At 64.1% G+C, this 26,984-nt stretch overlaps 1 protein-coding gene across 4 annotated transcripts in view; it reads right to left on the bottom strand.

The window, feature by feature from the left end:
- VAV2 (vav guanine nucleotide exchange factor 2) overlaps positions 1-26,984 on the bottom strand; it is a 166,345-nt gene that overhangs the window by 56,083 nt on the left and 83,278 nt on the right. For all 4 annotated transcript variants that reach the window (XR_014135996.1, XM_081790974.1, XM_081790973.1 and 1 more), the window contains exons 3-4: positions 22,628-22,686; positions 4,059-4,127 (exon numbers count right to left, since the gene is read on the bottom strand). Coding sequence is in view for 3 of the 4 variants with exons in the window: in XM_081790974.1 (XP_081647100.1) it covers positions 4,059-4,127; positions 22,628-22,686 (128 nt within the window). In the remaining variant the exon portion in view is untranslated. The remainder of the gene's footprint in view (positions 1-4,058; positions 4,128-22,627; positions 22,687-26,984) is intronic.

Genomic DNA, 26,984 nt, shown 5'->3' with positions numbered 1-26,984 from the left:
GCGCCCCGGGAGCTGGAAACAGGCCATTCGAGTGGCAACATTTTGTGTTTATTTTTGCAACGAGCTGCTCTATCATTTGATTACACGTTATTCAGGGATCTCGAAAGTGAGCTCAGAGCGCTTGAGAGCACGACGACCGTCCGTGCAAACGTGGGGAGGGCTCCGCACCGGCTCCTGGAGCCACGTGCTGGGTCCGCGACCCGTGCTGAGCTCACAGGGGCCACCAGCCACACGTGGCTGCGAGCTCACCGACGCGGCCCCGTAAACTGAGCTGTGCCGTCAGCGTCTAACACGCACCAGCCTGGACTTTGTGCGGCACGAGAGAAGGCAAGCTGCCTGACGATCGGTCTCGCTGACCACACACTTTGGGCCCGTGGGGTTAAAGACACGTTCTTGGAATTAATGCCGCCTTTTTCTGTTTTGACGCGGCTACTGGAAAATCTGCGGTCAGTCGTGCGTGTGGCTGTGTCCTCATTCTCCCGGACAGCACTGCCACAGCCATCTGGAAACTGGGGGGAAAAAGCCACAATCTTGGTGAAACGGGCAGACGGGGGGCGGGGGGGGGGGGGGGGGCTCGCGGTGTGCCCCCGGGGCGCGGCGCCACCCGCAACATCACTGACGGTCTTCCCGAAGCAGATCCTGACACCGCGTCATACACAGAGGGAAACCGAGGCACAGAGGCGGGTAACTTGGAAAGACCACGCAAGTAGGTGCCAGAGCCGAGGCTCCCAGGCCCGTCGGACGGACAGATTCTCCCACACAGTTGATGCACCTGTTCCAGGGGGCCCAGAAGGGGGCTCTCGCTGCGGAGAACCTCCTGGGGACACCGGGGACAGTGAAGGTTCTGGACGCCCCCAGTGAGTATTCCCAAAGGCCGCACACGGGAGGCCCCCGTCTTGCCTCCAGCAATGCCAGGGGCAGGTTCGCCCCTCTTGCCACCCTCACCACGCTGACCCCAAAATGGCCCATTAGCTCGTAAGTGACGCCACCCTCTGCCGAACCCGGGGTCCCGGAGGCAGGAGCTGGGTCTCCCTCCCCTTTGTGCTTCCAGCTCCTGGCCCGAGCTGACACACAGGGAGCGCTTGTGTTCGGTGGACCACTGAACACGTACGTGGCTGACCGACGGAATGAAAGCCGTACACGGGGCCACGCACACATGGCGGCCCCTCACCCGCGCCCCGAGAACCACGCCGGGTTCTCTGACAACCTCGAACAGCGGCCAAGCGTCTGCGGTCGGGCGGCCGGGAGGCCCTTCAGCAGCACAAGGAGATCATCGCTTCGGACACCTGGCCCAGAGCCCAAGGCAAGGAATTAGCCGGCTCCACTCCAAATGTCACCGCCTGCTCCCCGCCACTGTCAGGACGGACCCGAGCCACTGCCCCGGCTCCAGCCCGGAGGACGCGTGGCCACCTGCCGTCCCCAGCAGGGCCAGGTAGGAAACGGCAGGTCGGCTTGGGTCTTGCCAACTGCCATAACGGATCCACATCGATCCCGAGCCCGCAGAGACGAGATGCGAGGAAAACGTGCTTCTCGGTGAAAGGAGAAGGGGGGGAAAGGAGCAAGAAAAATTGATTAAACTAGAAGCTGGGACCAAACCTCAAGTTAAAGACACAGAGTCAACCTGTCCCTGGGATCTACGACTTTCGTTGGCAGCAACTGCGTTCACGAGGAGCTCAGTGGACTGAGGAGGTCCGCTCTTAATGTCACAGAGCCACCCTGCTGAACTGCGCAAGGCCAGGCGTCCCCCGCACCGGCTTTTCTGTGGGACAGGGATCGCATCCCGTGTTTGGTTCTGGAGGTCGGGGGGCAGCGGGGCGGGGAAGGGCGGCCACGGGCACCCCAGGGCCACCGCCGGACTTCGCGCACAGGAACCCTCGATACTGAACATGCAAAGCCAGCCATCAGAGATAGGCAGGAATCCTGGCGGGGGGGGGGGGGAGGGTGGGATGCTGAGGGGAGGGTCCCCGGCTGGTCTGAGGATGTGTTTCCTGCCTGGCCTGGGCCGCACGCGGCCGGCTCCTGCTGGAGCCCTCAGTCTCTGCTGACCACGGGGGGGATGTTTCCGGAGGGCACAGACCCTCCGCCTCACATTGGTGACTTTGGAGAAGGGACAGATGAGGACCCCACCCCCTCGGCGCTGGACGGGGCTCTCAGGCTCCGGGCTTTACCTCCTTGTCTGTGACATGGGGAGCCCACAGCGCGGACCTCACAGAGACTTCCTAAGGAGGTGAAGCCCCAGCAGTGCCTGGCCCCGCAAAGGGGCACCCCCCGCCAGAAGTGTCGTTACCGCTCGGGACTTGCAGTCACACCGCGTGCGGGAGGCGTGTGCAGCTGGGGGCGGAAGGTGGGGGGCATGGAAGAGACACAGAGTCTGACCGCAGAACCTTCCAGTCTACGGAAGACGGACATTTCACCGTCCAACCGTGATGCACCCCACGGACGGCCCAAAGGCAAACAGGGCTGTGGGTGCCCCGTGGGGTCGGGGGGGTGGGTACGAGAGGCTTCCCCAAGTGGGGGACGCTTAGGCCCAGATGTGGCAGACGAGAAGGACCTCCAAGGCAGGAAAAGCCAGGAAGGGAGGGCGAGACGCAGTTGTAACCCTGAGTCGAGCAGCAAGGGGGCCTGCCATCAGCAGGTGGGAGACGGGGGATGGGCTGGGCCCTCACCCCCAGGGGGCCCTCCCTCCAGCCGTGCCTCTCTGAGGCTCGGTTTCCCCACCCTTTACAGGGTCGGGGGAGCAGCCTCTCACTCAAGCCGGCACCCCAAGAAGCCGGCGGGGTGCAGTTGACAGCCAAGTCCCTCTGCGATTCCTGAGACCGGTCAGGGTGACCAGTGGCATCCAGGGGAGGGGGGGTGGTCCAGGACCTGGATGTGACTCGTGTGGGCCCTGACCTCCGCTTGCCTCCTTCAGGGCACTCTCCAGACCTCTAACTCGAATGGGGCCAACCAGGCGCCCCCAGGAGCCCCACACTTCACTGTGGGGTCCCCCCAGGGCCCCGGGGACCAGCCCAGCTTCAGGAAGGCGGGCTGGGGGGGGGGCGCTGCTCCCACAGGCCGGCGAGGTGTTTCCTTCACAGACTCCCATGAGGCTGGGCCACCAGCATGGTGCTGACACGCTGGTTTTTGGGTGACTCAGATCGCTTACATCCGTGGGAATCCTACAAAAACATGGGCCACACCCCTCACCCTAGAGGCAGCCCCACACGCGAGCGAGGGGGGCAAACACAGGGCCCCCACGCGGCAGGCGCACGACAGACCCCGGCTCTTGTGCTCACTGGATTTCGGGTTCAGTCTGTTGTAAGAGGAGGGGAGAGAGATGGGGAGTCCCCCGGACAAGGCTATGTCTGCTACCGAAGGGGAAAGAGGGGCGCAGTCAGCCGGCAGGAGCTGGGAAGGGCAGGGGGCCGGCCGGGGCAGAAGCCACCAGCCGCCACCCCAGGGACTGGGCGGGCCCATCGCTTGTCGGGCCTCCTCGCCCGCGGTCGGGGCACCCCAGCTCCCCCACCCCACGGCCCCTCCTCGGGGAAGCTGCCCACCCCCTTCTCTGAGCAGCGGCCGCGTGACCCTCGGCCACAGCTGGCCCTGCGGGGCCGGACCACCTCCTCACGAGGAGCCACCGCCCCGGGGCTCCTAGCTGGTCCCTGGGGTCCCCGGGACAGGGGGGCCGGGCTGGAAGCAGACACAGAGCAATGCAAGGGCGGGGCCACGGAGCAGGGGGTGGACGCCCCCTGTGGCTTCAGGTGACCTGGTCTCAGCCCCTCGCCCACCCCCGTGGGGCCGCGAGACAGCCCTGAGCCCACAAACAGCCTCTGCTTGTAGCCTGTGCTCCGGGGGCCCCGGCTTCTGGAAACACCAGCTCTCCCCACGGCCGGCGGGAGCCGGGAGGCCTCCGGAACCCGGAGGGGGGCATGAAGTGAAGACGTGCTCATCCGTCTGAGCTCTCACGGAGGCCCGAGTTCTCACTCTGGCCTGGGGGAGCCCGAGCAGAGAGGCCCTGGGCAGGGCAGCCGGGTGAGACTTCCCTGGCCCCGCCCCGCCCCTCCCTGCCGGTTCCTTACTCCGCCAGCTCCTCCAGGCTGCGATAGACATCATCGTCGTTTTCCGCGGTCTCCTCCGAGGGAAAGGGCCTGTGGAGAGACGAGAGAGGGGTGAGCAGGTCTGTACGGCCCGCCGGGCGCCCAGCCTCAAATCCCCCACGGGTCTGCAATGCGGGGCTTCCGTCTGCTCTCGCGGAAGAAGCAGGGTCCGCACGACGGTGGCACGTGCATCGGGACCAGCCAGGTGGAGGCGTCAGGGGTGAGCACGGCCGTGCCCAGCTTGGCCCTGGGACACTGGTGGTCGGTCACTCTCCATGGGCCCCCGCGGCCCTGTTGGCAAATGAGGGAACAGCGTCAGGGACGGCAGGGAGCCTTCACCGGTGTGACAGCGCTGGGGCTCTCCGGGCGCCCTCGTGGTTAGCACCGGCCGGAAGGACTGTCAGCGTCATCCTCCCGGAGGACAGGACGAAGGACGGGATTCTGGTGGGGACGGGGGAGCTTCTGGAACAGGGACAGGAGCGAGGACCAGCGTGCCGTGTGGGAGGCTGCCCATCACGCTGGGCACGCGCCGTGGCCTGTAAGAAGGCTGGTGCTCGCCCGCGCCCCGGGGCCTGGCTCAGGGCCACAGCGTGTCCTCCTGTCCCCGCTGCCTTCCCAAAGGCCCTGCCTCCCTTCTGGAAAGGGAGCCACGAGGGGAGGAGCCCCAAGAGGAGCACGGCAGTCTCTTTAATGTCTTCTCGATGGCCACACCGATGCTCCCTCCCTCCTGGGTCACCCCCTGGGTACGCAGCCCCTTGGTGCCACACCCCGGACCCCCAGCACCTGCCACGTTCCCCTCCCTCGGCCTTGTGCCTCAGGAACAGTCCATCTGTCTCTACCGACAGCCCCCCCATCACCTCCTCTCTGTCCCTTCAACTTGCATCCACTCCCCCAACGAAACTCCTCCAGACAAGGGTGAGAGAGACCTTGACACCGTCGAATCCGAAGGCTGATTTTGGAGGTGGTGAACCCCTGATTTTTGGAGGGTGTGGGACAGAGTTCCTGGCAGGGGCCGGGGGGTTGTGCTTCTCTGCTGCGGGCCTTGTCAGGGCCTCTCACATCTGTCCAGCAGACAGAGTGGGCCGTGAGTCCCAAGCTTATCTGGACTTGAGGCCCTTTATTTTCTCATAGTTCCGTATTGGGGGGGGGGACCCCCAGGGTCCCTACCAACTGTCTTCCCAAACTGCATCTAGGAGAGCAGGGGGGGCGGTCAGGGGGGACAGGGCCAGCTGTGGTCCTCAGCACCCAGGTGTCCACCTGGGCAGAACAGAATCTGCTTCTTTTATTCTAACGTCCCCATCCCGGGCCACAAACCCCCTCAAGAACGGGGCTGCGAAAGTTCATTTCATTTCTGCCACAGCCAAAGACCGGCGACGGCCAGGGTGGGCCAGAGCAGGAGAGGGAGGGGCGGCCACCTGGCCGTGGGGGGCTGGCCCTGAGACAGGAGTACCCAGGGTGGGGGCGGCCTTACCCCCGTCCGCCCTGCCCCCAGCCCTCGTGCGCGCCCTCTGCCCTCCGTCCCCTGCCCCAGCCCGTCCCCCCGAAGCCGAGCTCCCTTCAAGGTTCAACTCAAGCCCCACCTCAGATGGGAAGATCTGACCACGCTCTCAGCCCGGGTGCACGTCCGCCCAGCACAGAGCCTGGCACTAGAAAGGCATGGACAGACGGACGGACAGACGGACGAATGGGTGGACGACGGACAGATGTCACGTGCTCTCGAGCTGCTCTTTGCCCCGGGAAACAACAACAAAGGGCAGCGGTGAATTAGACGCGGGAAAGCCCCGTCGGGAGCTTAGGAGAAACCACGCACGGGTGTTCACGTCACCCACGAGTCGTGACCCCGCAGCACTGACCCTGGTCTAACACTGGGGACGCCCATTTACACAGAGAGCACCTGAGCTGCTTCTGGGGCTACGTCCCAGCTGTGCCTTAAAGCTCGGGCGGGGCTGGAGCAGGGGCGACTGGGTGGGCACTCTGCCCCAGTGCTCTGTCCCTTCTGCCTCAGGCACCAGCTGACGACCCAGATCCCCCCCGGCCGCATCTGCCCCCCATCCCCCTCCCAGCTCAACGAGACATCCAGACGTTAACCGTAGAGCCCGTGTCCCGTGTGCGCTTTAAGAGAAGGAAATGAGACGGAAGCACAGAAATGATGGCGAGCCCCCCCCCCCCCCCGCCAGCCTATCGGGGCAGGCTGGGATCCTCTCGTCCCATCGGGCCCTTCCTGAGACCACATTTCCTGGTGCCCAGCTTCTGGGAAGCCAAGTTTCCCACCTGGACCACCAAGGGGATAGAGGGGATGGCCGGGCCAGAAGCGTCAGGCGATGTCTCCTCCACCCCACCAGCCTTCCCCACCCAGCACACCCCCCTCCCGGGGACAGGCGGTGACAGGTGCGCACCGCTGCTTCCGGAGGAACCCCCCTCAGATGACACCTCCCCCCGCCCCAAGTACAATGTCCGCATCCAGCGTGGACACATCTCGCCCAGGACAATCACGGCCCCGGTGCTGAGGGCACAGGGGGTCACCAGCCAGAGACAGGGGACACTGAAAACAGGGCACCCTAAGGGGGCCTGAACCGAAACCCCTGAACAAAGAACGGACGAGGGCCCGACTCCCGTTTCTAAATCCTCCTGCTTCGTTCTCCTTCATTCATTCACTGGTACTTCCTGGGCACCTGCTCTGAGCTCCAGGGAGAAGGTGCAGCTTGAATCTAGCTCTGGAATCAAGACATCAGGCTCTGGTCTTCGTCCTCAGGACTTCTCCAAGAATCTGCTAAAAAACTATGGCCTCTAAGGGCATGACACGTGCCCCCCACGTGCCTACAGGTCCATGGGGAGAGGATGCGTGGTCCGAAAGGGGGGCAGACCACGCCCTGGGGGTCCTGGAGCTGAACGTGGTGGGCTCAGGTCCATGCCGGCTGGGACTCCGGGAGCTCAGGCAGATGGTTCAGGTTTGCCTTCTGGGAAGGACCTGAGCAGTGGGCAGCCAGATTTGCTTTATAAGACAAAGCCCAAAACAGCCAAAGAGAGGACCTCCAGACACAACACCCTCCTTGAGAAGCAGGTTCCGGGTCTCTGACACAGGAGGACCAGTTAGCTTCACATCCTCCTGTGCTGTGGTGAGGGCCGTGGGACCTGGGCGGTGGGACCTGGGATGTGGGACCTGGGCCGTGAGACCTGGGCCGTGGGACCTGGGATGTGAGACCTGGGCCGTGGGACCTGGGTGGTGGGACTTGGGCCGTGAGACCTGGGCCATGGGACCTGGGCCGTGGGACCTGGACCGTGGGACCTGGGATGTGGGACCTGGGCGGTGGGACCTAGGCTGTGGGACCTGGGTGGTGGGACCTGGGCAGTGGGACCTGGGATGTGGGACCTGGACCGTGGGACCTGGGCCGTGAGACCTGGGCAGTGGGACCTGGGCGGTGGGACCTGGGCATTGAGACCTGGGCCGTGGGACCTGGGATGTGGGACCTGGGCCGTGGGACCTGGGCCGTGGGACATGGGCCGTGGGACCTGGGCCGTGGGACCTGGGATGTGGGACCTGGGCGGTGGGACCTGGGCCATGAGACCTGGGCCGTGGGACCTGGGCGGTGGGACCTAGGCCGTGGGACCTGGGCAGTGGGACCTGGGCCGTGGGACCTGGGGGGGTGGGACCTGGGCGGTAGGACCTGGGCCATGGGACCTGGGCAGTGGGACCTGGGCTGTGGGACCTGGGCCGTGGGACCTGGGCCGTGGGACCTGGGCGGTGGGACCTGGGATGTGGGACCGGGGCCATGGGACCTGGGCGGTGGGACCTGGGCTGTGGGACCTGGGTGGTGGGACCTGGGCCGTGGGACCTGGGCGGTGGGGCTCCGGGGGAAATGATCCTCCTGTCCGAGTTGCCTGGGTACTTGTCCAGGCAGCAGCCAACGGGAGGGAACGCGGGGCTGTGCCCAGGGCTGGTGTGCCTCCCGCTGCCTGACTTCTCCGTGTGTGTGGCACGCGTCTGTGGCCCGTCTGGCGGCTGGTGCCAGGTGGCACCTCCTCCACATTGTTACCTCTACTCCACACTCCACTGTGCAGGGCCACACGGGGGCTCCTGGGCCTGCTTCCCGGGGTGGGGGGCGGGGGAGGAGGGTCCTTCACCCCAGACCAGGAAGCCCGGGAACATGGCAGGTGCACCTCTCCTCACCGAGCTGTGTGTGCAGATGGCCCAGCCCCGGGCCCAGATGCGCCGTCCCCCAGCTCTATCCCCAACACCCCGGAAGCCAAGACAGAAAGCCACGTCTATCACCTTCGTTTCAGAGGAGGCCTTGAGGGCAGAGCTAAGAACGAAGATCCGGGTTCGAATCCTGACTCTGCTGCAGGCTCACTATTCTCTCTGCCTCAGTTTCCCTAATTGTAGAATGGGAGTCGCAGTCACTGAAACAAGTTAACACCGTGAGCCTCTAAGGTCAGGCCCTTCTACCCGGCGAGTGTCCGGTGAGTATCTGACGGGGGGGGTCACCCTTCCTCCCCTCTGGGTGGCCCAGCCCAAGAGCCCACCTGCCCAGTCCAGGGCTCGGACACACACAGTCCAGTCCCCAAGGCTCCCACGGCCTCCTGCCCAACAGCTCCCGGTGCTGACTCCCGGAGCCAGCCCCAGCGGGCAGCCCCTGGCCCAAGGTCAGCACCGTCACCGGGCCCTGCACCCCATCCCCAGAGCTCTTCCCCCCACCCCCCACCCCCCACCCCGTGCCTCAGACAAAGGACATCGTCTGGAAACAAAAGTTGGCACTCAGGAAGGTAAGAACGTCCCGGGTCAGCGTTTGGCTCCGACGTGGGTCGCTCAGCACTGCTCAGAGAACGTAGGACACAGCGTTCATTTTCCCACGTTCTGCGGGCGTTCAGATGAAAGGGACCCAGGGCCTGAGACACAGCCGAACTTCATCTTTTCACTTGGCGCCTTCCAGAAGAAAGCACAATTCTGACTCCCTGCAAGTGACCTCCAAGGGCCGGGTTTACTGGCAGGGTCGCGGATGGCTCAGTCCTCCTTGGCCGGCCCGCTGCGCCCCAGGGAAGGGTGGGGGCCAGAGCCCTGAGTCCACACCCCGGAGGGGTAGACCGGCGGACGGGGCCCCAGAGGCCCAGGGGCACCCAGCACCCAGCACTGCCCTGCAGCGGGCGACCGCCATCCGGTTTGCCCGGAACCAGGGAATTTCAGTGCTGGCCTCCTAGTCCCGCACGCGGGAGACAACGGTGCTTCCATTTGGGGCGCGGGCACTACCTGAGGGGTCCTGGGCAGCCTACATCTCTGGCCAGGCCTCAGTTTCCTCTTCTGAAGCTGGCCTTCAAATTGGGTGTAGTGGGGCTGTGGGAGAGCCTGGTACCAGGACACCATCGGGTCTGGCCACATCTCTCCACGTGTGCCCGGGTGTGCGCAGGTGTGCCCAGGGGCCGGTGAGAAGGAAGCGGCCAGCATGGGGGGTGGGGGGGGGGGGACAACACCCCCTCTGGCACCAGTTTGCCAGGGCAGCGGTGGCCGGGCACACTTGAACGGCACATCAAGAACAGCAGCCTGGAGGACGCGACGGGCCCGTTTAATTATTGCGAGAGTCACCTGCGTGCCGTCTGCTAATTGGCTGCGAGGCCTTGAAGCACCCAGGGTTCCTTATTAAAAACGGCCCTCCCGCCACACAGCACCGATTGTCAAAACGATCCGGTTTCTTTTCTCAGCCGGCCGCCGCCCAGCGCAGACGGGCCCTCGCGTCAGGGGGCAGCGCCGGCCGTGCACCCCGTCCACGCCCGCAGCCGGTGCAGGCCACACCCCGTGTCGGAGATGAGGGTGAGCCACACGGGGTTGAGGGGCGCAGGGAGCCACAGAGGCGCAGAGAGCAGGAGGGAGTCCGGGTGGAAGGGCAGTCCTGGCCTGGGGCAATCAGGAGGGCTGCTCACAGGAGGTGGCGGGGGGTGAGCTGGCTTGGAGAGCAAAGTCTGATGCTGATGCTGAGTGCAGGGTCCCAGCCTCGTGTAGGACGGGGGTCGGAACTGGCCGGTCTCCTAGCCCGAGAGCTGGCCAAAGGGTCCGAGCCCCGGCCTCGATGAACTGGGCTGTAAAATGGGGGTTAATCCCCCTTCTCTGCCTCCCGTGTGGCGGGGGCTTGGGAAGCAGGGGCACCAAAGTGAAGCCACATGTCCATCACAGCCGCGGCAGGCCCAGCAGACGCCAGGCTGAGCGGGGAAGTGGGGCGACCCGGGGAGATGGCAAGCACCCCCCCCCCCACCAGAGAGGAAGCCCAAGCGATCCCCAAGTCCCAGCCTGTTTCCGCCCTTGCTTCCCAAACCTAGCAGGGCGGAGGGAGACGCTCTGACCTCGTCCCGGCCGGGCCATCCCACCGACGGGAGGGCAGGGCCCGGAGCGGCCACTTCTCAGCAGCCCCGAAACTCAGTGTAATTTTGATTTTCCGGCACGCTTCTCGGAACGGCAGCACTTAGAAGCGGAAAGGCCAGTGGGTCGGCAGGGCCCAGCCCCCGCAGCCAGTCCGCTGTTTCCTCCCATGCCTGGGGGGTGGGGGGCAGGAAATCCCCGCGGCCCGTGCCCTGCCCGAACGGGACAGTCTGGCCGTGTCCACCAGGGGACGGGAAGCGCCTCGGAACTGGCCGCAGACCCGCAGAGAGGGGGTTCCCAGAGCCACCGCCTGCCTGGCCCCTCTTCCCAGTCTGTGGGCTAAGGCCTCTGCACACCCCCATTTGTGCCAACAGAAACCCAGCGTGCCCGCTCCGCACAAAGTTTCCAAACCGGGCACGGGTGGCCCAGAGCCCCTAAACGTCCTCTGGCCTTGGCTGGGGAAGCCGTGCCCAGCTCGGACACGCCGGGCAGTGGGAGGCACACGGGGCCGGCCGGGGCGGGACTGTAGTCAGGGATGGGCAGACGGACGACAGGCCCGACTCCCGAGGAGCAAGCAGGCCTGGCCGTTCGAAGGCTCCAGAGCCCACCAGCCTCCAGGCCGGAAGCTCCATAGGCCCCCTGCTGCGATGGTGTCTTTACCAAACTGCCCCCACCAGGGCAGCTGGGAACACGGACTGAAATTGAAATCCACACCCCGCGGAATCCTCTGGCAGCTACTGGAGATAGAGACTCTTCCCTTTTCTCCTTTGCCACGTCCACATCTGAACGTGGACGTGGCTCTCTGAAATGACCTTTCCGGTCCCAGCACGGGTCTGTAATGCTGGAGCTCAGGCCCTCCCCGACCCCCCTCTGCTCCCTAATTACATGACCCAGTGGCACTGGCACGCAGAAAATGGCAGCTTGCCCGAGCCTGTGGCGGACGCACTGGTGGGAGTGGGGTCAGAAAGACACGGAAACGTTCATTCGCCGTGCCGGGGGTCAAATGCACGCCGCTGGCTCCGGAAGGAGGCCAAGTCGGTGGGTTAGCAGACCGAGATCTCCTCAGGAAATACGCAAAAGCTGGGAGACTAGATGGGGACCCTACTGGGGAATCGGACTGACCAAGTCGCTGTGTGACCTCAGGCAAGATCCCTCCCCTCTCTGGGCCACCATTCTCTCCTCTCCAAGAACAAACCGTGTGGGCGGAGCGGGGGGTGGGGGGGGTGCCACTGGGGTGACACAGAGCTGGAGGCACCCTTGTGCCCCTCCCACTTCCTGCCTGTCTCCTGGGAAATGGTAGCTGCGAACCCCAAAGCACCGAGACCTAAGAAGGCCTCTGCAGGCCCCCCGGAGCCAGCACCCCCGCCCTCAGTGGATCCCCCTGGGCGGAGAGGCCAAACCACGGCCGGCCTGCCGGCGCCCCCTCCACGTGACGGCATCGCTGATCAGCCACGGTCAGTGGTGGGGTGGATCGCACTCCGGGGGAAAGCCTGACCCGTGGGCTCTGGTTAGAAAAGCAGGTCAGCGTCCCGGGGAGCTCTGGCCACCCCTCCATCACGGCACCTACGGCCCAGACGCGGGGCCGGTCCAGGGCAGTCCAGTCAAGCCTCCATCTGCCGGCCGGGGGTGTGGGTGAGGTGGGGCATGCGTGAAACCCGAGCCCCCCCCCCCCCCATTCACACACAAGGGGCCCGGGAGGCCTCAGGACAAGGAGGGGGGCGTCCTCAAGCTCCCAGTCAGTCATGACAACTGTCCACGAGACGGGGGTGACCATCTCATCACAAACGAGGACATCAAGGCCCAGGGAGGTGAACAAAGCTGGGCTTGGAACCAGGACTGCCCCCAAGAGGGGCCAGAGAGCGCAGGAGACATAGGCAGGAGCAAGCCCATGCTCCCCACCCCTACCCCCACCCTGTGCCCGGGCATCCAGCCATGGCTGCCCCTCACCGGTCCTGGCCGGAGGGTTCCAGACAAGATCTCAGAGGCCATGGCCCGGCTGAAACCCCTCCCACTCAGAGGCTCGGAGACCCTGTGCCCTGCCCATCCCTCCCCACAAGGTCTCCTTCCCACTGTCCCTGGCCCCTCTCCATCCCCCAGGACACCAAGTGTGTTCCCTCCGGAAGCCTTTGCCGGGGCGTCCGCTGCCCCAGGCCTGCCACTGCTCACTCCCTGGGGCTCAGCCGGATCGAGGTGCCCTGCCCAGGGCATCTGAGTGCCCCCCCCCCCCCTCCCCCTGGAGCCTGGGCCTCAAGAGGGTGAGAGGTCAGGACAGGGGAGAGCCGTAATCAGCTGTGTCCCCAGCAGCGGGCTGCCCTGGGCCCACGCGAGGACAAGGACGGACAGCCCTCCCACCGTGCCCCGTGGACTCTGGCGTGGCCACTCTGGATCAGAACCGGGCCTCAGCCCTCCCGGATGGCGCCAGCCCTGGGTCTGAAGGTGGCTCTGGGTGTGGAGCCGCGTGTGGGTCATCGCCCACCCTGGCGTGTGCAGGGCCCAGGGCCCAGCCGAGCTCCGGGGCCGGGCTCCAGGCCTCAGCTTCAGGAAATAATAATCAGAGGGGCCACGGCTGGACACTGTTCCGCCCAAACCCTGCTTCAGGACTGCCGGCCGGGTTCTCAGGCCGCAGTGACGTCCAGGGCCCCGGGACCCGGGGGTGCTCGAGGAGGGAATTCTTCCACATGGCAGAAAATCCAGCTTTCTGCAGCCACCAACGCCACCGGGGACGGGGGACAGAGCCAGCAAGGCGCCTGTGCCCCGAGCAGCTCGGCATCAGGGACGCCAGGGCCTCCGGGCCAGGTCGGGGTAGAGACGCGTCCAGGTCTCCCACCCGGTGTCCGCAAAGCGGGGATGGAGCCCTGCAGGGAACTGAGGCTGGTAGGGCTGGGGTGTCCGGGTCAGTGCGGGGCCAGGCCCCGGGGCCCCCAACGCCCCGCTGACTCCCACGGGACAGGGTCCCGGCCCCACCACCGACCGGCTGGGACACCGGGCCGGAGGCTTCCCTCGGGGCCTCCCCTCTGCAAAGCGGGGCCGAGACCCCCGACTCCCGGGTGGGGGTGGGCGCTCGGGAGCGCTGACCCGCAGGGAGCTGTGGCGCGGGGGACGGGGCCCAGGGCCGCATACCGCGACCTGATGCGTCACAGGACGGCCAGAGAAAACAGCGAGTCCCCGGAGCCAACCTGACGGACTGTCTTCGTCAAACGTCCAAAACGAGGAGGACGAGACGAGACTACACGTGAGATTTAGTGAAACTAACTAGGCAGGAGCAGGCAGGTGGTGGGTGTGGGAGCAGGGCCGGGTCCCGAGTCTCCTGGGGCCCTGTGAGCTGGAATGTTCTAGCTCCCTGGGTTGACCGGTGGGCTCGAGAGGGCTCAAAATAATCAAAAGTTAAATGAATAAACAGAAGGGGCACCCGGGTGGCTCAGTCGGTTGAGCATCCGACTTCGGCTCAGGTCACGATCTCGCGGTTTGTGAGTTCGAGCCCCGCGTCGGGCTCTGTGCAGACAGCTCGCAGCCTGGAACCTGCTTCAGATTCTGTGTCTCCCTCTCTGTCTGCCCCTTCCCCACACATGCTCTGTCTCTCTCTCTCTCTCTCTCTCTCTCAAAAATAAAAATAAATAATTAAATAAAAATAAACAGAAGAGGAAAAGATCAGAACAAATGGGGACTAAGAAGGCCAAGAAAAGGTGGTCCATTCCAAGACCCCCCTCTCTCCTGTCAGAATACTTACTGCCACGTGTTGGCCAAAAGGGGGGCCACGTGGTGGGGGGGGGACCAGCGCATCTCAGCACAATGAACAGCAGGTGAGCGAGATCACTACGGGCGACCGGGCGGGCTCAGGCCCTGGCTCAGCTCCCCTCTCCCCTGCCCCCCCCCCCGTCACGAGACCCCCTCCAGCAAGCCCCTCAGCCTCCCGGCCTCAGTTTCCTCCTCTGTGAAAGGGGAGCAACAGTCCCCCACCCCGGGGACGAGCAGCGTCGAGCAGCGGGAGAGGCTGAGTCCCTGTCACCAAGCATCATGGCTTCGCCGACAGGGCACGGTCCGCAGGGGCCGGCGCACGAGCCGTCGGGGCCGCGTCCCTGCCGTGACGGCCGCGCTGTTCCAGCAGGAGGCCGCCCGTCGGCCTGGCCGTGGGAGCAGGTGCCGTGGTAACGCGTGGGCAAGACACGAACGCTGGCTGCTCTGAGTCACGGGCCTCGGGGGCTCTCCGTTGCCACTGCAGAACCTGGCCCAGCCTAACAGAAGCAGCCGGTGGTGAGGAGGGACAGGACAGACGAGAACCCCCCCCTGAGGCGGACACCCCGGGTGATGTCTGGGGGAAAACGGGGCCCCTGCCGGTGACGACAGGTGCGGGCTGTCCCCATGCTTGGGAGCCGGGCTCACGGCTGTACAGAGCACAAGAGACATCACCCCGGAGCTGGGCTGGGGGACCCTGCTAACGACATCGCCCCCCCCCCCCCCCCCCCCCGCCGCCCCCGGCCAGGCCACAGTCCCAACACCGCCACCGTGTCAGGACGTCACGCTCTGCTCCGCGGGCGCTTTTGACGACCGCACCTCCCCTCTGCACGTGCGTAAATCCCACCGCACGCCAACGCTTGCTGCTTGGTCTCCGAAAACGCGCCGATAATGTCGCACAGCTGCCCCGATAAATTTTTAATGGTGACATTTGCCGAAGAGGCAGGCTTTTATCGTCTGGCTTGCTGCAGAGTGAAGCCATCTTCGCTCCCCAGAGGGAAGGGCAGGAGTTGAGAGGGCTCTGGACCCAGTACGGGTGGAGATCCTCACCGCCCCCCAACAACGAACACTGTTGCAGAAGGAGCCGCCGTCCGTGCCGGCCCAGCCTCCCGTCCCTGCTAACCACAGGGGCGTCTCTGAGCTCCCCCCCCCCCCCCCCCCCCGTCCCCGCCGTGGGCAGGTGTCGGTGGTTGGGGCCGGTGGGGACACCGATCAGCCTCTGGGAAGGGCACTTCGCAGCTCCACACGCCAGGCATGCTGGAGGCTGGGGCCCCCACCTGGCCCCCGCCCCAGAGCCCGCTGCCCAGCCAAACCCACTGCGTGAGAGTCCTGCAGCTGCCAGTAACCAAGTACCACAAACTGGGAGGCTGAACACAGCAGAAAGCCATGCTTTCAGCGCTAGAGGTCGGAAATGCTAATCGAGATGTGGGCAGGGCCGGGCACGGGGCTCCCTCCTGCCGTTCCCAGCTCCCGGGGGGGCCCCGGTGTCCCTGGGCTGTGGCAGAGGCCTTCAGTCCCTGCCTCCGTCTGCACACGGCCCCTCTGCCTGCGTCTCTCTCCCACGCGTCTCTCATAAGGACATTGGCCATCGGATTAGGGCCCCCTGGGTTTCCCTAGTGAGCTCACATTCACAGGTCCGGGGTGTATCTTTTTAAAGCCACCGTTCAGCCCACGCCCACCCGGTCTGGGCTCTCCTTCGAAGGCGTCCTCAGGCCTCACCTGAGAACCACTGCTCGGGGCTGCTTGGGCCCTGGGCCTCACCAAGGGCTCTGACCATCGGCCAACACGAGCCTCCCTTTCAGAGACCAGGAAACAGGCTCAGGGCTAATGCACCGGCTGAAAATCCCACCGGCACCTGGACCCGACTAACTCAGGCCTGCCCTTCACCCTGTGCCTCCGGGTTTCAGATCACGTTCCCCACTCATCCCGCCCTGCCCCGCGGCCTGCTGTGGCACGGTCACCTGCCTGTGACCGGGGCCCTGTGTCCAACTCCCTGCCTGACAGCAGTCAGTTCTGGCTGTGTCCCAGCACCTGGCCTGGGGGCAGACATCACGAGGCACAGACAGAATGAATGAGCAAATGAATGAATGACTGCTGACTTCCTTGGGTAAGGGACCTTAGGAAAGGTCCTCTGGGGCTCAGTTTCCCCTCATGTAAAAGGAGGGATGAAGGGCCCCTCCAGCGTGAAGGTGCCAGGCTGTGGGAGCCGGGCAAAAGGTCTGAAATTTGTCCCTGGGGACCTAATGAATCTGCAAGGGTCGCAGAGAACATGCCAGGCCCCCCAGCCCTTGTTTTCCGTCTCACCGCCTGGCGCAGACAGGTCCTCGGCCAGGGAGGCAGCTCACGCTCCTGGGGTTTTCCTCAAGCAGCGAGTCTCTTGTCTTGGCACCAGGAATGTCTGTCAGCGAGGACAGGCCGATGCAGCCACCAGTGACATCTCCCGGCCATGACTCTGAACTTGCCCCAGGAAGGCCCGGCGGGGACTGGGGCGATGCTCCTGAGCCACACACCGGAGCAGACGCTCGGGCTTGGGTGCACGCTGTCCCCGACTGTCCTCCACGAGCACCTCGAGCGCGGCGGTGACCCCGGGCTCTCGGAGGCGTGAGCATTGCCAAGATCGTCCGCAGGCAGGGCCCACGCTCCCTCCACCCATCTCGAAGCAGGAAACTCGCGCACGACCTGCTTTAACCCACTCAGCCCTCCAGGTGGGTGTGGGCAGACCCCTGTTTACAGACGAGGAAGCTGAGACACAAAGAGGCGGCCCCTCCGCCTACCGCCTGTCAGGGCCTGTGTGGAGGGCTCGACGGGGGTCGTCTGAATGTTCACAACGGCCCAGGGGGGTTGTGAGCTGCTTTACCAAAGGGTCCGTACGGGCTCAGGAGCAGGAAACGGGCCCGGCATCTGGCCGCCGCCCAGGTCAGCTGGGTCACCCCTTTGTCCGCCCCCCCGGATGAAACACGGCCGAGCGCCTGGTCTGCGCTGGGGAGCAGACCGGGCCTCGCCTTACCGCTGCTGGGCCTGGACCACGGCACGAGGCTGTGACCTTAACCACGTCACAGCACCGCGCTGAGACCAGCCTACCCACGTTCATGTGACATGGGCAGAGGGGGGACGGAAGGACATTCGGGTGGGTAGAAGGATGGGTAAGCGTGCAGACGACGTATCGACGGAGGGACAGGTGGACAGATGGGTGGATGGATGGGGGGCAGAGGGACAGATGGACAGATGCAGAGCCGACTGGTCGCATGAACAGAGGATGGGAGGGCGGGGTGGGGGAGGGAGGGCCGAGAGATCAGCCAGCTGAGTGCGCTCTGTGGGCGAGCGGACGGCACGGGGGCTCCCCACCCCCACCCCGCGAGCCCCGCCACCAGGACCAGAGATCCGGGAGGGGAGCGGGCGCAATCGGCGGCCCTCTGTCTTTTTGGAGACCCTGCCGGCCGTGGAGGCTCCAGCTGGCGGTTCACGGCCCTCCCGCCGGGCAGCCGGCCTGCTCCTCCTGACTGTCCCCAGCGTGAATCAGCTCCCCGCTGTCCTGGCACAAGACGGCCCGTTAATACATTTTGAACAAGCGTGTGTCCTTCCAGCCCCGGTGCCCACAGTGGAGTGGCGGAGACAAGTGCACCGAGGGTTCCCCGGGAATCCCGTTGGGGGGGGGGGGGTGACAAGAGGAGGCAGGGTCCCTCCCGGGGTCTTGGGAGAGACTCACTGCAAAAGTCACCTGGCTGCCGTTCGTCAGGCGCCAGCCACCATGCCCGGCTGCCCGGCTTTTCCACTTGGTCCTGACACGGTGGCCGGATCTCACCTGCAGGTGACAACCACTCGGGTGTCCAGAGGAAGGACGGTGGGCTGCCGCCCGGGAGCTCTGTCCTGGTGGCCGGTGTGGACAGGACACGGCCTCATTGCCACCAAGGTCAGCGTGTCGTTCTCCTCTCTGCCCCGAGGCCTCCCCTCGTCCCTGACAGTGGGCCACCGTCACCAAGTTGGGGAGAGAGGGGACAGGAGGCTGGAGGGAATGCCGTGAGAGTCCTTCCCAGGAGGGGCTCCGAAGCAGGACAAGCAGGACGAGCTGGTGTCACTTTGTCAGGTGAACAGAAAAGGCACCCTCGTCCCCACTGGGATGGGCCCTGTCCTGGCAGCCCCTCCTTCTCAGAGGCAGGTTCTGTGTGACACACACGGGCCAGGCCAGAGCTGAGCCACAGCCACATCTGCCCCCCTGCCCACGCTGGGGCCTGGCCCACACAACACAAGCCCCCTGTGCTGCATGAAGCACCCCCACCCCTGCAGTGACGGCCCTGTCATCGGCCCGGCTGCCACACCAGCTCCGGGACCCTTAAACCAGAAGGTCCCCCCCTCCCCCTGCCCACACTCTCTCCTCCGACGCTGCCCAGGCAGGATGGCCAAACACCTCTGCCTTCCTTGCCTGCCCACCTTTCTTCCCACCCCTGCCTTCACCACTAGGCGTGCCATCCCTTCTAGAACCTTCCACGGAGCCCCGAGGGAGGATCTGGAGCACTCTGGGCCCCCGCCGCCCCGGCTGGCACATCCGCGTGCAGGTTCAGCTGCCGGCACGCCGATGGACAAGACACCAGGATGCACACGTGAGTGGGCGGTCCCAGCGCGGTGTGCGAGAAAACACGCAGGGAACACGCCAGGCACACATGCACACACACACACACACACACACGCTCTGACACGGCTCATTGGGCCGAAGCCTGGAGACCTGAGCAGCGGCCCCGGCAGATGCGGGGAGTGAGGCAGCAACCAGGCCAGGCTGGGGCTCTGCACGTGACACCGACCGACGACCTCGCTCACCCTGGCGGGACGAGTGGGGCACGGGGTGCGGGGCAGGCACCAGCCGGACCGAGCCGCCAGGGGAGGCCGGGCGCATCCGAGACCCCCAACAGCCCACAGGTGGCCTCATGGGAGCCCCTCTCGGGAAGGAGTCTCGTGTCTTCCAATGACTCCCCCACGGCCAACGCAACGGTGCCAGCCCCGCGGTCATCATGAAAGGAGAGGAACGCGGTTCTCCACTGAGGACAAGTGGCCAGGTGCCTGGTGTCACCAGGTGGGACCATTAAAACCATCTTGCCACAGAATGAGCTATAAGCACGTGAAAATCGCCGCTTTCCATCCGAGCCTCTCGTGCACAGTCCCGTCACCTGGAATTAACCAGGTGGCACCAGACGAGAAAGGGACATCGGCAGGGAGGGGGACAGCGGAGAGAGCTGGAGACTGTGCCCGAGAGAGCCACAGCCGACGTCACCGACACAGGGAGCCCCGCGGCAGGACAGGACCATTACTTGGGGAGGAGCCCCTTTGAGGATGGAGGGAGGTCCTGCCTCTCCTGCCTAGAAACACAGGGTGCACAGGATCCCCCACCATCCCACAGAGACGCTGGCTTCAGGCCAAGACGGGACACGCCCTCGGGAGACCCCTCGGGCAGCAAGGCTGACCCCTGCCCGAGCTCCTTCGCCTTATGTGTGCAACCCAGGAGAGCATCCGGGATGAAGGCTCACTCCCCGTTCCCCTGACGCAGGAAGACCAAGGACAGGTCTTCTGCAGCCAGCGACGGGACAAGAGGGACTTCTTTGCAGTTCCAGAACACTTTCCCGCGCTCAGATTTGGATCCGGTGTGATTAACCTTCAAAAGCAGAGTTGTGGGGTCACAAGAACAGGCAGGAGGCAGTGTGCTGGGGGAGCCACGGGGCCAGTGGCAGTGGCCACACCCCCCTTCGTGGCCTGGCAGCTCCTTGCCTTTCCCTAAGACCCCAGCATTCCTCGGCTTGTGGCCACATCGCCCCAACCTCTGCTCTGTTGTCTCGTCTCCTTGCTCTGCTCCCACCCTCCTGCCCCCCTCTTTTCCTTACAATATAATCACATCTATAACAACCTGATTGCACCTGCAGAGAACCCCTTCCCTGTCACATTAGGGCCAGGAGCCAGGAGGGGGGTGTAGCTTTTGGGGGCCCCCTGTCAGCCCACCACCCCGGCCAGCGCCTTGGGCATCCACGGGGTGTCAGGTGCCGTGCAGTGAGTAGGCTCACGGTGACTCTGCCCAGCAGGGGACCCTTCCCAGCTACAGAAGAAGAGACAGAGGCCCCGAGAGCATCCCTGCGTAAGGCCACTGGGCGAGCAGGTGGCTGGCAGAGGTGACCTTCGTGGGCTGGGGGTTCCTTGGCCTCACCTGCCGGCTTCAGTAACAGGGAGAGTTCTGCCCTTTGCCCTTTCCTCTGCCCCCCATGCGGTGATGACCCCCCACGGGACGTTCCTCACTCTGGATGGCCAGCTCTGGCTGTGACAAGGCCCTGCACGCGCCCCCCACCCCACCCCAACCTCACTTCTGGTCCTCCGGCCGGCCCCAGGGTGGGGCCCTCAGATTAAGTCCCCTATTCATCAGCCTCTGAGAAGTATAATCGGGGCTTTTACGGAAAATCAGCTCATTATGCAAAGTGCAACGGCTGTAAAAATGATCATTTTTCTAAAGGAGCATGCTGGGCTCCTATCCAGCCACGAAACAAACGGGGAAGACGCTCTTCAGGGCTGCGGGCTTGGTGGCTGGCTTTTCAAAAAGGGAAAGGGTCTGGCCAAGCCGAAACCTCAGGAAATGAGTAACGCTGTGAAATTGCTCCTAAATTCACAGAAGCTGCAGAGCACTGGTGGTTCCCAGAATCCCCAGTCACCTGTGGGAATCCTAGCCTGTGCGGGGGACTCGGCGTGCTGTGCCCAGGCAGCCCCACCGTCCCGGGGCCACGAGGGCAGGAGGGCGTGCAGGTGAGAGGCGGGAGCTCTCTCTGCAGAGGGTGCCGGTCCACGGAGGTGGGGGGGGGAGGCCCTGACCTTTCTTGCGCTGCAAATGCCTCCCCCGTACCCCTCACTGCCTCCTCCTCCCGGTGCCCTGAAGGGTTAACTCGGCCTCGGGCTCTGGAGGCACGGGCACGGAGAGCCTGGAAGGCAGCAGGGCGGCCCGTCCAGGGCAAAGCCAGGCGGGTCCGCGTGCGCCCGGATGTAACCGGGCTCCAAATGGACACAGAGAAGAGATCAGGCTCTAGCCTTCCGTCAACGAGCAAATGACACGACCAAGTGCTGCTTCACGGACGTCACTCGCGCCCACGTGGGCACGCAGACACGCGTCCAGGCGAGAAACACACTGGAAGTGCGACAGCAACACCCGTGGCGGCTCGGGCTAGCGGGAGGGCCGCCAGCGGGAGAGCCGACGGACGATCGTTTCCAGAAAAAAGCCAAAACACCAAACCTACGTGCTCCTTCCTATCCAGAAATACCACACGTACTCTGAGTTAGCGGTTTTGAACTGTCCCTGCTGCGGACCTCACAGAAGCGACCCTGAATACCAGCGGGTGATGCTGGGGGGGGGGGGGCGTCCAGGTGTCACTGGTGTCCCAGGGTGTGAGCCTTGTCTTATGGCGTTACCCTAAACGTGTTATAGATGCCCTTTTGTATGCATTCAGCGGAGAGTCTAGAGGCATTTTTGAAGAGGCTATCCTATCTCTGACTTACAACAAAAAACAAAAACCCCCAGTTCAAAGGACTCTCTCTCTGACAATACAACAAATGACATTCCAGTGATGGGGCAGGGGGCCCTAACCTTTGCATCTGTCCCGGTGACTCTCTGAATCTGGGCAAACAGCCCCACCAAGGGGCGGCCGGGCTGGCCTGGTCCTGGGACCCCAGACTCAGGCCACACAGCTGCTGGAAGTCCCTCCCGTAGAGACCACCCTCTCGATGTCGCTGGCACCCAGGCGTGACCCCACGGCCCTCCACCCTCAGATGGGGCTGTTTCGGGTTCCCAAACCTCTCATCCCCACCCTTTGGGCCCATGTCCTCCAGGGACACTGAGGAAGGGCACGTCCTCTGCTTGTCCCCACCCGACCTGGAACCTGATCCCCATTTAGACGTCTCCCTGACCCCATGCCTGTGGGCCAGAATCTCACTGGGGCTGCCCTCCCCTGTCCCGGCTGCCTGCGTGCCCAGTCCCGTGTCGGGGACCAGAGGCCAAACCGCAGGGGTGACAGGATTCTCTGAGGCTGAGCTTTGAAAGCAGTAAAACCGGGAGTGAGAAGTCCAACCCAGGGACTTGAGGCCCCCCCACCCCGCGGGACGGGTCTCCACCCTCACGGCCGAGCCCCCCCCCGGTTGTGATGCGTGGGGAGTGTGCTTAGGTAGGCAACGATCTGTGAAAGGATTAATTTGCTGATCTTATTACCGAAATCGAAAGGGATTTCGCAGCCATCAGTCGAACACGCGTGCAAGATCTCCCTGGTGGGAAGCGGAGGGCCCCCCCACCCCGCCCCCTGCCGCCGCCCCTTCCTGTTGCCAACAGGCGACACGAGACCACGTTGAAAATTCATGATAAGGCCACGGGCTGAGGATATCTGCTGAAAACTCTAATATCTGAGGCCAGGCACGCGGGTGGCGGGGAGGACGAGAGGGCGGCACTCGTCAGCGCCGATGAGCTCACCTGATCCCTTTGTTCTGGGCCACGTGGTGCAGGGAGAGTCTGGACACGGCAGAGATGACCTGGGGAGACCAGAAAGACGCTTCTGTCATTCCACGAGAAACCAGGAAGTCATCGCAGAACCACAACGAAGGGTATTGTGCACAGAGAGCTGTTCACTAAGCACATCTCGTCTTGGCAAAAGAACACTCCCACACACACCGTGTAACGTTTGCGGGCTGGATACCTATGTTGCGCATGGCACAAGACGTGTTGCGCACTAAGGTTCGCCGAGGGCCGTGCGGAGGAGCGGGGCCGGGCTCACCGGTTCCGCCCTCCGGGCGCCAGCTACTAACCCCAGGCAGGGCTGCGTCCTCACCCACACGGGGCGGGGCTGACCTCGTCGGGGCCGCTGACAGTCCTAACGGGCGTCACGCTTACAAAGTGCTCATCCCATGCTGCTGTTCTGGAAGCTACCGGATGATTCACAGCATGTTCCCAGTAGGTGCTGACCCAGTTCAGAGATTGGGAGAGGTCCAGAGAAGTCAAGCGACCTGCCCGAAGTTACACGGCAGCTTGGGGCACAGCGCTGACGCGGTGCTCCCTCCCTTTTGTCCCCTCCTCCCTCCATCTGACCTTCTAAACTGATGCCTGGCCCCCTCAAAGGGTCAGGGCGAACGGAACCAGGCTCAGCCCGCATGAGGGGATCCGAGCGCTATCTCCCCAGACCAACGTGCTTGTCAGGGCAGAGGTTCTCAAGTGCTGAACCATGAGCAGTGGCCGTTCCTTCTTGGCTGCCCCCGGCCACACCCGTCCTGCCCTGTGCCCCAGGCAGCCCCCTCCAGACACATGGGGCCCGCCTGTCCCCCAGCCTCAGAAGCCCCAACACAGTTACACCCAACAGGCAGCAAGCAGGCATGAGGCTCCACAGAGGGTTACGGGGAAACTGAGGCAGAGAGAGGGGAGTGGCCGCCCCGGAGCACAGAGTATAAAACGCATGAGGGGCGCCTGGGTGGCTCAGTCAGTTAGGTATCTGACTTCGGCTCAGGTCGTGATTTTGCAGTCTGTGAGTTCGAGCCCTGTGTCAGGGTCTCTGTTCTCAGCACAGAGCCTGCTTGGGATCCTCTGTCTCCCTCTCTCTCTGCCCCTCCCGCTTGTGTGTGCTCTCTCTCACTCTCTCTCTGTCAAAAATAAATAAATATTTTTAAACAAATAAAAAAAAAACACGGGGCACCTGGGTGGCTCGGTGGGTTAAGCGTCCGACTTCGGCTCAGGTCATGATCTCACGGTTTGTGAGTTCGAGCCCCGCGTCGGGCTCTGTGCGGACAGCTCAGAGCCTGGAACCTGCTTCGGATTCTGTGTCTCCCCCTCTCTGCCCCTCTCCTGCTCACACTGTATCTCTCTCTCAAAAAATAAGTGAACGTTAAAAAAATAAATTGGTTAATTAAAAATAAATAAAATAAAATAAGATAAAATAAAAGTAAAATAAAATAAAACGCATGGAGCTGCTCACGATTCGTTACAGAATTCACGGGGCACCTGCTGTGCCAGACGTCACATGCTGACGAAGCAGACGCAAGCCTGGGCTTTGAGGCTTCCTTGTGTAAGCGTGCATGGGCCCGCCTGTGTGTGTGTGTGTGTGTGTGTGTGTGTGTGTGCTTGTGTGTGCGCGTGGGTACAGTCTGTGTGTGTCTGGCGACAGGGCCCATGAACATGGCCCACGATGACCACCGGCTAAAGCCACGCACACCCCTGCCGGCTGCCGGCTGCCCCAGGAAGCGAGCCCATTGGGCCTTTTACGGGCACCGTCCTGGGGAATCCTCACCCTACCCGGCCAGGCCTGCTATGCACATTTGGGAGCCTGGGAAACTGAGGCAAGGTCTCTTGCCTAAAGCCCCCAGCTGAGACGCATTTCACAGACTTGTTTTAGCTGCACTTTTCTGAACGGGAGGGAAAAACCCAAGCCGTACAGAAAGCCCCTTTGCTCAGTCCGCGACCTCGGCCAACGAGGTAAGTGCTGTGAGGGGTCTTCCCGGAGGTGGCCACGCTTGAGGGGCCGGGCCGTGGGAGTCAGGAAACTGCAGAACGTCGGGGTCCTTCTGTGCCTCCCCAGAGAGGACTCGGCTGGCCCGGCCACGGCCCCGCGCCTGTGTGCTCCAAGGGTGTTTCGCGAGTAATGAGCCTCCTGGCTCTGGCTGTTACTCTCAGCTCGTGAGAGCTCCAGGCGTTCAGGGAGAACAAAACGTAAAGCATTATTGCTATGGGCTTACGGTTATTTGCTAGAAGCTAGGAATGAATGGCAGAGCTTGAAGGGCTCGGGGGCACAAGCCACCCGCTCCCACACCTCCACGGCTGACGTTGTTAATCCCCTGCCGCACTCCTCCCCAGCCGGCCGGACAGGGGCCAGAGTCCTCCTGGCAGATCCCACGCTCGGCAGCCATCGGTCAGCCCTGGCCCAGGAGACGGAACCTGTCTCCTGACCTGGAGTTAGCACAAAGCCTCTGCCCCATACAGAGGGAGCCCCAGGCGCGGAGGGGCTGCCGCAGGGGAGCGAGCCAAAGCCAGGGGACAGGTCTCTGACGTGTCCACGCGCCCACCGTCCCAGCAGAAGGCACAGTGGCTTCTCCACCCCGAGCCCACAGACACTCTGCTCCAGGCTGGAATCTGTCATCGGCAGTTGTGAGGGACTCGGCTCTGGGTTCCCGTCGAGCCAGGGTCAACATCTCTCCCGGAGGTGCCCTGGTCCTGGGTCTGCCTGGGCTGCGTGCTCCCTGCTGGCATCTGTGCAGAAACAGGAGTGCTTTGCGGGGGGGAGCCCACCGCAGGGACCCCCACTGCAGTGACCGAGGGCAGGGGCTGCCGGGAGCAGGCGTGGGGCCTCCCGAGACAGTCGTGGGGTCAGACGAGGGGTGGCGGCAGCCCCCCGGGGAAAGACAGGGCGCAGGACGCACCTCCCTGCAGGGGAGCAAGGAGCCTGCGTGGGCCCCACAGCGCCCCTGGCCGGCGGCCCCGTCCCCGGACGGAGGGGCTGGGCGATGATCAAACACCTCCCAGCCCACGGCCCCTCCAGCTCTCCTGAAAACGTAAATGTCAAAGGATGACATTTTCCCAACTTTTATCTCCACTTCTCGCCTGCCTCTGTTAATGAATGGAACGGCTTCCCCTCCTCCCCGTCCACAACCGGCTCAAGCCTTTGGGCTCAGCGATCACCGACCACTTCACTGGGGCCAAGGAAGGTGTGCCCAGGGCGGGGCAGGGGGTCACAGCAGAAGGACGCGTCCCCAGAGGCCCAGGCCCACTGGGAGGAGCCACATGCGCGGCCAAGGAAGGGGCAAGGGGCGGATGGGGCAGCCCAGGGGACACCGGGCAGAGGTGTGGGGTGTGCACCCGGGGTGGAGGTCTTGGGTCCGTCCCCGCCCAGCCGCGACCCGCTCTGACCCCACGCTCTCCACCAGCTCCACCCTCGGGCTGGACACGTTCCCCGACACCAGCAGCCCACCAGCTTGCTCGCTCGCTGGCGGAGTTTCGGAACGCAGACCCGGCACCCCGGGCCCACCTGCGGAGGCTCTGGAACGGAAGAGAGTGGGGCCCAGGAATCTGTTTAGGGCCCCGGGTGGCCCAGATGTGGGGCCGAGGTTGGGCACCCCGGCCCCAGGGACGGGGTCCGACAGGCAGCCCCTGCAGGTCGAGGCCTGCAGAAGGGCAAGGAGAGTGACCCGGGTATCCATCTCCGGACGGCCTGAGAAGCACAGAGCCGCTGAAGGGAATGGACAGTCAAGCAGAGGGGGCAGGAGGGACTTCTGGGGAAAGGACACGTGGTCTGGACCCCGGGAAGCTAAGGGGGGATCTAGGGCAGGGCAGTGTCCAGTGCAGACCTTGCCGAGCCTAGAGTTCCACACTTGATCTTAGCCAAAAGGCCGAGAAGCGATGAGCCTAGAGTTCCAGAAAGGGGCTCCCAGGACCTCTGCCCCTGGGGGGCCCCCACCTTCCCCCACAAGCAACGGGCTGACGAAGCTCGTCCCGCTAGCCCCTGAGGAACCCCGAACCAGCACCCCAGGCCCGCCTCTGTGCTTCAGCTTATAATCTCGCTCAGGCATGAAGAGGTGGGCAGGCAGCCTGCACGATGTGTCCCCGAGAGGCACCTGGTTGGGCCTCCAGCAAATCCTTCCAAGAAGGGCGGTGGAAACCATCCAGCTCTCCGGCCAGGAGGAGCGAGTCCGCGCTGCCCTGGTGTCATTAAGATGACTCTGAGTCCCCGCTCTTTTATGTGTGGAGCCATTTCGTTCCAGAGGTGCCCCTGCAGCAATCTACAAATGCTCCAAAAATCCACCGGCAGCCTGACTTGGCCAACAGCAGGCTCGGGGAGAAAAGAAGCCAGACA

Source organism: Panthera onca, chromosome D4 (genome assembly GCF_046562875.1).
Source record: "Panthera onca isolate mPanOnc1 chromosome D4, mPanOnc1 haplotype 2, whole genome shotgun sequence".
Classification (NCBI taxonomy): Eukaryota; Metazoa; Chordata; class Mammalia; order Carnivora; family Felidae; genus Panthera; species Panthera onca.
This window is presented reverse-complemented; position numbering and strand designations above follow the sequence as displayed.